The sequence below is a fragment of the Oncorhynchus kisutch genome, unplaced genomic scaffold (genome assembly GCF_002021735.2).
Source record: "Oncorhynchus kisutch isolate 150728-3 unplaced genomic scaffold, Okis_V2 Okis03b-Okis08b_hom, whole genome shotgun sequence".
Classification (NCBI taxonomy): domain Eukaryota; kingdom Metazoa; phylum Chordata; class Actinopteri; order Salmoniformes; family Salmonidae; genus Oncorhynchus; species Oncorhynchus kisutch.
Genome location: NW_022261980.1, coordinates 2,573,172 through 2,585,417, shown reverse-complemented (window position 1 = coordinate 2,585,417; position 12,246 = coordinate 2,573,172). Strand labels below are relative to the sequence as shown.

Sequence of the window (12,246 nt, the reverse complement as noted above, 5' to 3'; positions counted from 1 at the left end):
TTATAGTGGATTTATCGGTGGTGACAGAGTTTCCTATCCTCAGTGCAGTGGGCAGCTGGGAGGAGGTGTTCTTATTCTCCATGGACTTTACGGTGTGCCAGAACTTTTTTGAGTTTGTGTTGCAGGAAGCAAATTTCTGCTTGAAAAAGCTAGCCTTGGCTTTTCTAACTGCCTGTGTATATTGGTTTCTAACTTCCCTGAAAAGTTGCATATCACGGGGGCTGATCGATGCTAATGCAGAACGCCATAGGATGTTTTTGTGTTGATTAAGGGCAATCAGGTCTGGAGAGAACCAAGGACTATATCTGTTCCTGATGGTAGTGGGGGTAATGGTAGTGGTAGTAGTTTAATGGTGGTAGTAGGGGGAATGGTAGCGGTAGTAGCGGTAATGGTGGTAGGGTTAGTAGTTTAATGGGGGTAGTGGTAGTAGGGGTAATGGTTGTAGTAGGGGTAATGGTAGTAGGGGTGGTAGTAGTAGTAGTTTAATGGTGGTAGAAGTAATGGTAACGATAGTAGTTTAATGGTGCTAGGGGTAGTGGTAGTAGTTTAATAGTGGTGGTATTCGTAGTAGGGGTAATGGTAGCTGTAGTAGTTTAATGGTGGTGGTAACGGTAGTAGCTTTATGATGATGGTGGTGGTGGTGGTGGTGGTGGTAGTAGTAGGTTGTCTAATATTGTCCCCATTATCTATTCTATTTTTCTATTACTATCCACTGTTGTCATTCTATTGTTGTGATTTTTTATCATGTTTTTAGTATTTATGCAATGTTTCTCATTCCAGTAAAGCAATTTGAGAGGGAGAGATACTGTAATAGAATGGTTTAAAGGGGGAGAGGGATTAGAGAAATAAATGGATGAAGAGCGAGGTAGAGCGAGATCTTATGAGGGAAAGGGAGGTAGAGCGATCTTATGAGGGAAAGGGAGGTAGAGCGATCTTATAAAGGAAAGGGGGAGAGAGGGGTAGAGAGAGAGGTAGGGCAGAGGCAGGGAAAGGGAGGTAAAGGGAGAGAGAAGATAGAGGGAAAGGGAGGTAGAGAGAAAGATCTTATGAGGGAAAGGGAGGTAGAGAGAAAGATCTTATGAGGGAAAGGGAGGTAGAGAGAAAGATCTTATGAGGGAAAGGGAGGTAGAGAGAAAGATCTTATGAGGGAAAGGGAGGTAGAGAGAAAGATCTTATGAGGGAAAGGGAGGTAGAGAGAAAGATCTTATGAGGGAAAGGGAGGTAGAGAGAAAGATCTTATGAGGGAAAGGGAGGTAGAGAGAAAGATCTTATGAGGGAAAGGGAGGTAGAGAGAAAGATCTTATGAGGGAAAGGGAGGTAGAGAGAAAGATCTAATGAGGGAAAGGGAGGTAGAGAGAAAGATCTTATGAGGGAAAGGGAGGTAGAGAGAAAGATCTTATGAGGGAAAGGGAGGTAGAGAGAGTGTGTGTGAGAAGCTGCAGAAGCCCCTCTGTGAGTAACTATATCAATGAGTGGGGAGAGTTTGTTGGAAAATGTGTTTACATGGAAACTATGTGTATGTGCGGTGAGGCAGGGTGTGGTTCAGCGTGAGGGTAAAGTTGAGAGGTCACAGTACACCCTCTACTCCTGCTGTAAGTCAGTGGGCATACCTCACCACAGAGCACTCTAAACAACTGACTCATCACTCAGCTGGACTGTTCACCTCATCTTCACTGATAATACCTTATCTTTACTGTCTACAGAACATCTGGGCTAAATTATTCAGATAATACTACTGCTAGTCCCGGGCATGTTCCTGTCACTGGGATGGGGGGGGGGGGGGGGGGGTTGCCTACAATATCATAAATCCTCAGCAATTTAACTCCGAGAAAGTTGTATCTGGTATTAAATATACTTAAGTGTCAAAGGTAATGGTGAATTCAAAAATATATTTAAGTATCAAAAGTAAAAGTAAATGGTATAAATAACTGAATAGTCATTATATTAAGTAAACCAGACGGCACAATAAATAAAAAAATCTTATTTTATATGGATAGCCAGGGACACACTCCAACACTCAGACATAATTTACAAACAGAGTATTGGTGTTTAGTGAGTCTGTCAGATCAGAGGCAATAGGAATGACCACGCGTTCTCTTGATAAGTGTGTACCATTTTCCTGTCCTGCTAAGCATTTGAAATGCAACAAGTACTTTTGGGTGTCATGGAAAATGTATCTGAGTAAAAATAAAACATTTCTTTAGGAATGTAGTCGAGTAAAAGTAAAAAAATATATAAATAGTAAAGTACAGATTAGGGTTGTCATGATACCAGTATCACAATACTACGATGCCTGATTTTCCTACAATATTGTGTGCTACAGCTTGGAAAATAAATGTGATTCTGGGTGATAACATAAGGATGCTTGTTTCCAAAATTATGACTGTTTTCCTCAGGAAATTCAGTCTGCTTCATGTTTTGTTTCCTTGCCACGATACTGATATTGTGACAACCCAAGTACAGATACCACAAAAAAACTACTTAAGTTTCTTTACACCACGGACCTTAGCTTTATGCTAATGGCCATTACAGAATCTTAGCTTTATGCTAATAGTCTTGACAGTATCTTAGGTTTAAGTTAACAGTTATTATAGTAGCTACACTTTATGCTAACACTTGCTTCATGCTAACAGTAATTAGGCTACAGTAATCTTTAGCTTAAGGCTAAACGTAATTGCAGTATCTTAGTTTTATGCGAAGTGTCAGTACCTTAGCCATATGCTATTAGTTATTATTACAGTATCATGTGCTTTATGCGAGCCTCATACCGTTAGCCATTCCAGTACTGTATCTTAGCTTTACGCTAACAGATGTGATTAGCTAGCTAGCATGTGGATGGTTGGCACCTGTGTGGAGGAAAGTCTGCCTGTTTCCAGTTGGTTCTTATCACCACCGGGCTTCCTGCACATATTCACCATTCCTTTCTCATTAAATATTGTCATTACACGCTGCCAAGCTGCAGCTGACTTCATATTAGATCAGCACGCGGGCTGAAATACAGTATGTCTCGTTGGTTCAAATTGACACCCTCTTCCTCTCTTTCCTCCACATCTCTGTGATTTACTCTCACAACACTTTCTTCCCTTGACAACCTTGACAGTTTTAAAGAGTCTCCATTAAACTCATAAGTGCAACCCCTGATTAATAGTATAGCTTGCGTGTAGCGGTAACTTACATATAGAAGAGTTAACAAAGGGAGCCCTAATGTGAAGCTGCAGGAGACCAGCATAGTTAAACTACTTGCCATTGCAGTCCCCATGTATGTGATGTCACAAGGGGAGAGCCATCCCTGCCTGGAGGTCCACATCACTGTGTGGGATGTAGAGAGAGAGGAGGGAGGAAGGTTGGGACATAAGGAAAAAAATTACAGAGGTAGAGAGAGAGACTTTCTGAGTGCCACAGGCCCCTACAGAAGAGAGATATATACATGTGGCTAAGGCAGTCTGAGGTGTGAAGGTCACAGGCTAGGCCCCTATAGGCTATGTCGCCCTGTCCTGGTTCTTAACCCTGGCTCCTAACCCCTAAATCCCTGGCCCAATGACTGCTACTTGTTGTCCTCCGTCCCCTCCCTGGCCGTCCCCCTACTGAGAGATTCCAGAGGCTCCCCTCTCCTGCCTCTCCCCTCTGTCGGCCTCTCAGGGCACCTGGGTCACTCGTTTGTCATCATGACCTTTAACCCCGGCAGGCCAGTGTGCCAGGAGGAATGTCGGAGATGTTTACCTTGGCTGAGACTGATGGTGTCCAGGTGTCTCTCTTCTGTCTTTTTTCTCTCGTTCTTTTCCCCCAGTAGTCTGTTTTCCCTCCAGTCAGGCAGGGTAGGGCAGGGAAGGCTTCCCCAGGCTTCGCCCCCTAAGACCTGCCTGGTGAAATATGTGAGGGTGAAAGGGAGAAAAATCCCCAGGGCCCGTATTCTCAAAGTCGCAGAGTAGGAATGCTGATGTAGCATCGGTTTCCCCTTTTAGGTCATCATGAATAAGATTATATGGGCAGGTGGGACCTGATCCTAGATGAGCTCTCCTACTCTGAGATGCTTTATGAAATCGGGCCCAGATCTTTTAGGGCCAGTTCCTAACTTGTATTTTTTGGGTAACTTCCTTTTTCTTCTCCAAAATTCTCTGATTGGTTTATGCAAATATCCAGGTTTCATACTCCTATTGATCTTAAGTTAATTCACTAAACAAGACAGCAAGCATGACTATTCTTCATCTATTAACAGTCTACCACAGACACTATTTAGCTTTACCTTCACATTCTAATCGCTTCAAACAAAGCCCCATTGCAAAGAGTCAGGAATGATCTTGAGTGGACAGCATTGAGAGAGAGAGAGGGGGAGCACAAGAGAGACAGAGAGAAAGAGATGGGGCAGAGTGAGAAAGCAATGAATGGAGGGAGGGAAATATTGATCAGCTGTTTGTCTGGGTCTGCACTGATCCAGACATATCCTCCCCTCTCCACTCATCCACTTCCCAGTTTCCCCATCAACCAATGGCATCGCAGGCAAAACATTCCCTCCCATAATGCACTTCACTCATTTTCTCTCTGGACACTCCCAATGTCTCCTTGCTCTCTGCTCTTCTCCTGTACTGGAAACTCCTGTAAAGTTTCCTATGTCTCTCAACAAGCCCAACCACCCCCCACCACCCGGCCACTAAAGAGCCCATTAACACAGTGTTGTAATGCAAACAGCCGGTCCTAGGAGAACAGGCCAGGTGTCGGGTGGAAAGGGGATGGGGGTCTAATGCAGCCATTACTGTCCGGTGCTCGCTGCGCCTGACAGAGATTATCATAAAAGCATCTTCCCCCTGCCTCTAATGCCCCACAAGCCTGATCAATACTAGACTCACGGGATGGAGAAATGGAAGGATGGAGAGATGAGGGATGAGAAGGACGGGGAGTAGCTTTATTAATCTCTCTCTATTCTCCTTCGTGACCTGATCGGGGGGGTATGTGAGATTGATTCTAACATGGGACAACAAACTAACTATAGAGGAGAGGCGTAGGAAGCACTTTAAACAACATGAGATGCAACCAACAATCACAATGACATAGGGTGCATCGGTGGTATAGGGCTACATTTAGGATCGGGCATCACTCACATGTGAGTATTACCCCCAAACAAAGAAACAGCGATGCTTTGAGTAAAATGTTAGAGAAATGTGATCGCTGACTCCAGTTTCCATCTACCTCTCGCAACAGTAGGTTTGGAGCGCAATGGTTGCACTTCAGCCAAGTAATGCTTTTTAATCTGACACAATAATAGACAGTGAAGCCAGCTCTCTTCTCTCTCTATCTCCCTTCTTTATTTCTCTCTATATCCCTTCTCTCTCTTTCTCTCTCTATCCCTTCACTCGCTTTCTATCCCTTCACTCTCTCTGTCTTTCTCACTCTCTGCGTGTGAGTTGTTTTTGTTTCTGCTAATGTGTTTTCCTGCAGGTGAGCCCCATGTTAGGATCCCTTCACACTCTCTCAACGGCCGATAGAACAGACAGACACATGGTTTGCATCAGTCACCCTCACATATGAGCCAGACCGCTGTCCACAGCTCTCTGAGGGTTCCAGTCCAAAACCTTGATTGGCAGCGAGGGGAACATTATTGTAATGGCGGAGGGACAACGGAAATAAGTAAAGCATCAGACAACATTTTTGTTCTCCAAACAAGGTGGTTGACACTATAGAATAGATGCTAAATAGCAAGTGTTTAATAGTAATTGACATTTCTGTTACAATGACATTGTTGACAGTAATCTATAGTATTATTTATTTTTAGAGAGTTTTAATGTGCTGCATTTAGTCTAAAATATTGAAATAAGAATCAGATCTATCAGAATGTTCTTCCCTTTCACTGAAGCAACTCACGTAGTTGATATATTTCTCTAGTTGAATGTTAAAACAGGTGCTCTAAACCTACATTTGAAGTGCACTTAGAGACCATCCATGCTTTTACTCTCACTGCTTTAGATTAAACTGGTCTTTATTAAACCACCATGAACGAACACACACACAGAAGCACACTTTAAAACCGTCCACACACACCTACACCAGTGTGTTGCGCCAGCATAATTTACCTTGAGTCAAAATGGCCCCCTAAAAAACGATTCTGCGTTGTTTCTTTTGCATACATGGAGTGATTGTTAACGACTAAACCCATCTTATTACTCACCGAACATTCAACAAACTAAGCTGTATTGGACACGCTCATACACATGCCCTGTTTCCCCACTAAATATCTTCCAGCCCAACCACTGACACGTCTGTTTAAAGCCTAATTTGAAGTAAACTCAGGCTCTCTTAGGCTGCGGCCCAAATGGCACCCTATTCCCTATATAGTGCACTACTTTTGACCAGGGCCCATAGGAATAAGGTGCCATTTGGGAGACACCCATGCTCTCTTAGCCTCTCTCTGTCCTCTGTAATGTGATTTTAAAGTGACCGTGGATGCGAGAGTGTTTATTGAGTAATGACTGGGGATGACCGGTAAACGCCTGCCATTTGGGGAGGTGACGGTCGGGGCCTGGTACCACAGAGGCTGCTGGATGTAGCCAGAGGCCAGTCCTGCTGAGTGGCTGTGGGTAATGGCTTCTCCTCTACCCTTTTTACTGTCAGCTAAAGTAAAGGCAGACGCACACACACACAGGATAGATGCACATGGTAGATACGTTAACTGCAGACACACACAAGGACACACACACAACCCACACACACAGCTCTTCACAACAAACCACTCCAGTTCGTTCCACCTGGCTGTGTCTGGACAGGCCCAGCCTGGGTCAGGACGACACGGTCGTCACTACCTGGTCATTCCAGAGAGGAGGGAAGTACTTTGGCACTTTATAACCACAAATATGAAAGAACCCTTCCTCTAGTATTTACCTTCATCCTTCTAATAGTCAGAAGTCTAACCCTAGTTTAGATATAAATAGCTCATGTATTGCCACTTTTGTCTTTTATAGAACGACTACTGACGTTTTAGTTCCTTCAGACATGGTCATCTAGTGACTACCTGGAGGACACGACCTGCCTTTTATAACATACAGAGCCTTAATCAGACAGGAAACAAATTCTACACACAGCTCCCATAATCAGACAGGGAACACATTCTATACACAGCTCCCATAATCGGGCAGGGAACACATTCTATACACAGCTCCCATAATCGGACAGGGAACACATTCTATACACAGCTCCCATAATCGGACAGGGAACACATTCTATACACAGCTCCCATAATCGGACAGGAAACACATTCTATACACAGCTCCCATAATCGGACAGGAAACACATTCTATACACAGCTCCCATAATCGGACAGGGAACACATTCTATACACAGCTCCCATAATCGGACAGGAAGCACATTCTATACACAGCTCCCATAATCGGACAGGGAACACATTCTATACACAGCTCCCATAATCAGACAGGGAACACATTCTATACACAGCTCCCACAAGCTGACGTTGTATTGAAGCAGGCGCTTCACAGAGTGAAAGAGAGAGATTTTCAACATCTGAGACAGACAACGTAGACTTTCTGAGGGAAAGTGAGTGGTGAGCACTCTATAGCACTCTATAGCACAGCTGACCAAAACCTGAGACAGAGGTCTTCTGATAGGCACTTTCTGTTTTGGTTCATTATGATACAGCAGAGAGAGAATAATCAGTAATCATTGTTTCATTGAATCATACATCACCTCACATTTCATGTCAAATTAGTTATATTTTTGCCATGTAAAAAAATTACGTTTTGTTAGCTTTTCACAGTAAGATGCCAGTTCGGTAATCCACTTTCAATGTTTCACTATGAGGAGAAGCAAAATAAATATTGTTTATAAAACCAGCGCTGAAAAAATGTACAAAGATTCTGTCACCTTAACAAACTAAATCTAATACTGATTTAAATGTTTATTTTTTTATTTTTTTGTACAAAAACAAGGTTATGGTAAGGTTGTCTCAAATAAACCATTGATATTTCCAAGTCCAAGCCAAACATTCATACCAACACAACTCATCCTCAAGCATTATTATGATTATTTTCGGAAACCAAAACGCCAACATATAAATAACAGTGTGACCTCTTTCTCTGCACATGGTGTTTATTTACTGTGGTTTTAGCGGGAGCCTCCTCCGTTCCGCCACCCTTGGGGCGTGCATACGGCAACAGCGGTTCTAGCCTACCGTAGAACAGCAATCTAACCAACCAGCAGGACCTCATAATCCAACCCAGGTCTCTGTGTCCGTCCGTCTGTCTGTCTGTTTGGTATGCATCCCCTAGGTAAGGAATAAATGAAGAGTTCCAGGCGTATGTATCTCCCTGACGGGGAAGAAGGACTGAAGCGCCTCCACCCCACGTTGCATGCCTGATTGACTATCTCTCCTGATCCATGTGTAATAACATCATAACATTTGGGCTTATTCACAAATCAGAAAAGCTTTGATGTCATGTGTGAAAGTAATGGAGGGTTAATATCCAACTTCAAGGGTTATTAGATAGGTTTTTATCAGTTACCGTCCCAGACGCTCTCTGCAAATTCTGTAAATACTTAGATTTATACTTAATGCTTATAAAAAAAATGCGGCCTGAGATGTTTAGCATCTGAGTGATTTATTTTCCTGGTGGAAACCCTCTCCTCTCCTCCGCTGGTAGCTAACAAACCACAGGTAGGACAGACAGACAGAGGCAGCAACAGCATACCTGTTTAAACCTGCTGTGTAGTTTGTGGATTAGCAGACGCCCCTAATGGCTAAGATCCACAACAGGAGAGAGCTTTCTCTGAGAGCGAGAGAGACACAGACACAGAGCGACAAAGTCAAATAAAATACATTGACAAAGGAGAACAAAGAGATGAAAGGAGATGGACAGGAAGGAGAGAGAGAACATTTGAAACGGTGAAGGAGTTAATGAGGAAGAGTGAATTAGAGACGTGTAAAAACGGGAGAGAGCGATAGAGAGAGAGTGTTAGGCTACTCTGCTTATAGCAGACTTTGCAGGGTGCTCTGACCTCTAAACCCTGTGAGTTGCTCATAATTGAAGCAACAAAAAAAGAAAGTCAGATGCTTCATTAGAATTTTTCTCTGACATGGTTTAAGTGTGTCACCATGAGACAATGGCCCTAAACACTGATGTGAAACAGTCACTGTGGGCCATTTCTGAATGAGTGAACACCCATTTTGAAAACACCCTGTTTTTATCATTATGATAATTGAAAACGAAAGACAATTGATTATTCACACAAAGATAAATGTACTCCTGCACATTTATTTGGTTGACCATGTTCTTGAATAAGGTGGATTTAAGGTCCAATACGCTGTCAAAACACAGGTGTGTATGTGTGTGTGTGTGCGTGCGTGCGTGCGTGCGCGGGAGTCAATTGTATCATTGATAACTGACGAAGACTTGATAACAAGACTTGGAGTTATTCTACCTTGTGTTCTGTCAGAAAGGTGTGTGAAGAAATGTGTCCGAGTGAGCAGGGACAATAATGTTTCAGAAATATTGTGAACATACTTTGTCCTAAAGAAATACTTAACACAGAGACTGACACATTCCTGACGGCACAAGGCTGTTCACAGAGCTCCATTAAGGTGAACACACACAACCATGCTGGACTGAGCTCTCTGCTCTGAGAGGGGCAGCATTGATTTAAAGCATTACTCAGGCTGAGAGAGAGAGAGAGAGAGGGAGAGGAAAGGAAAGAGAGAGGGAGAGGTAGAGTCTCTCCTGACTGCATTAGGAGTGCCTCCAGCCTTTGTGATTCCTTTTGATCAAATCTCTGTGAAAGATGAGTGTCATGCCCTCTTCTAGCCAGCTGTGAGGGGGGCTGCCCTGTGACTATGGGGGATGGGAGTGTGTGTGTGTGTGTGTGTGCGCGTGTGTTTGTGCGATTGCTCTGCTGGCTGGGGAGGGAGCAGGCAGCTGAGGTGAGAATGCCGAGTGGGAGAGTGGGAGGATCTCATTCCAATCCCCTGTGCCCGGTTTCAACACACACACTCACACACACACTCTACAGAAAACATCTTGAGTAGTTTAGAGCCAGTCCTCAGCAACATAGGAAGAGAGAGTGGAAAAAAGGTGTGTGTGTGAGTAAGAGTAGTACGTTTATTGTTTTTTTATGTGGTGTGAGCATTGAGGACAGTGTGTGTGTCGTCTCTGTGTGTGTGTGTGACAGTGTGTGTTTGAGTGTGTGTGACAGAGTGCTGGCGTGTGATGGCTCTTTTGCGTTAGTACTTGTTCAGACGGGAGAGTTGGAGGCAGTTCTTTTGTAGGACTCGCAGGGAATGGCAAACTACACGGTAACCCTGGAAACCTATCTCTAATGACAATGGCTGAGGTGAGAAACATCTTGTCTTATTTCTTTTCCACATTCTTCTCCTCTTTTCTCTCCTTTAGCCAAATCTTGCTACATGCTCCTGAGGTAGAAATGAGAAAAACGTGTATCGTTGTAGCGCTGTCGTTTCCCAGCGTTTGCTGATGCCGTCATTATTCATGTTTAGAATGCGCCTGCTTTGCATTCAGTAACTTCTAGATAATTTCTCGTCTCTTTTTTCCACGTGAATCATTTGGTGATTGATGTTTGCGTCCTGGCCGGGCTGTGTCCATGCTTGCTGAGGGAGGTAGAGGTTGTCCTTACCTGCCATAAGACGCTGCTTACTTACTGCGGCAACTCCCTTAAAACAAAAGGAGGAACTTTAAAGCAGCCAACCAGGCAGGAAGTTGTTTTAACCTGACAATATGACTACAGGCCCTCCTCTGTTATATATTCCAACTCAGGGATAGTTATCCACATGGTTCTGTTATATTCCAACTTGGGGCTCATTATCCACGTTTCTATTATATTCCAACTCAGGGCTAGTTATCCACATGATTCTATTCCAACTCAGGGCTTGTTATCCACGTTTCTATTATATTCCAACTCAGGGCTAGTTATCCACATGATTCTATTCCAACTCGGGGCTTGTTATCCACGTTTCTATTCTATTCCAACTCAGGGCTCGTTATCCACGCTTCTATTCTATTCCAACTCAGGGCTCGTTATCCACATGGTTCTATTCTATTCCAACTCAGGGCTAGTTATCCACATGGTTCTATTCTATTCCAACTCAGGGCTAGTTATCCACATGGTTCTATTCTATTCCAACTCAGGGCTAGTTATCCACATGGTTCTATTCTATTCCAACTCAGGGCTAGTTATCCACATGGTTCTATTATATTGCAACTCAGGGCTAGTTATCCACATGGTTCTATTCTATTCCAACTCAGGGCTAGTTATCCACATGGTTCTATTCTATTCCAACTCAGGGCTAGTTATCCACATGGTTCTATTATATTGCAACTCAGGGCTAGTTATCCACATGGTTCTATTCTATTCCAACTCAGGGCTCGTTATCCACATGATTCTATTCAAACTCAGGGCTAGTTATCCACATGGTTCTATTATATTGCAACTCAGGGCTAGTTATCCACATGGTTCTATTATATTTCAACTCAGGGCTCGTTATCCACATGATTCTATTCAAACTCAGGGCTAGTTATCCACATGGTTCTATTATATTGCAACTCAGGGCTCGTTATCCACATGGTTCTATTCTATTCAATCTCAATATTTACATTTTAGTAATTTAGCAGATGCTCTTACCCAGACCAACTTACAGTAGTGAGTGCATACATTTTCGTACAGTTTCATACTGGTCCCCCATTGGAATCGAACCCACAATCCGCAACTAAGCCACACGGGACCTTTGTGTGTTTGTCTAAGCTATTCCTTCATTTGAATGATTTGCTGATTTATACAGTTGCTTCTCTTCCTTTCCAAGTTAGTGCTGGTATATACAGAAGTTTCCATTCTGTTCTATTCTAACTGGGTGCTGCTTGTAATTTGGTCTATCCCAGTGGAGGGTTTATTTAGTGGTCCTGTCATTTGTTTCATTACTATTGTGCTTCCCAGCACTCTCTCTCCCTCAGTCTGTTGCTGTGTAGCCCTGTATAGAAGACTGACTGCCAAGGCATGCTCAGCCTGTTGCTGTGTAGCCCTGTACAGAAGACTGCTAAGGCATGCTCAGTCTGTTGCTGTGTAGCCCTGTACAGAAGACTGCTAAGGCATGCTCAGTCTGTTGATGTGTAGCCCTGTACAGAAGACTGCTAAGGCATGCTCAGTCTGTTGCTGTGTAGCCCTGTACAGAAGACTGCTAAGGCATGCTCAGTCTGTTGCTGTGTAGCCCTGTACAGAAGACTGCTAAGGCATGCTTGCTTT

At 43.5% G+C, this 12,246-nt stretch overlaps 1 protein-coding gene across 2 annotated transcripts in view; it reads left to right on the top strand.

The window, feature by feature from the left end:
- Nucleotides 1-12,246, top strand: part of bnc1 (basonuclin zinc finger protein 1) — a 70,096-nt gene that overhangs the window by 33,134 nt on the left and 24,716 nt on the right. Inside the window, exon 1 of one of the 2 annotated variants that reach the window (XM_031812483.1) lies at nt 9,969-10,326. The exons of the other annotated variant lie outside the window; for it this stretch is intronic. Coding sequence (XP_031668343.1) covers nt 10,312-10,326 — 15 coding nt within the window. The 5' untranslated portion in view covers nt 9,969-10,311. Of the gene's footprint in view, nt 1-9,968; nt 10,327-12,246 lie in introns of those variants that run through there. 2 annotated transcript variants of the gene reach the window in all.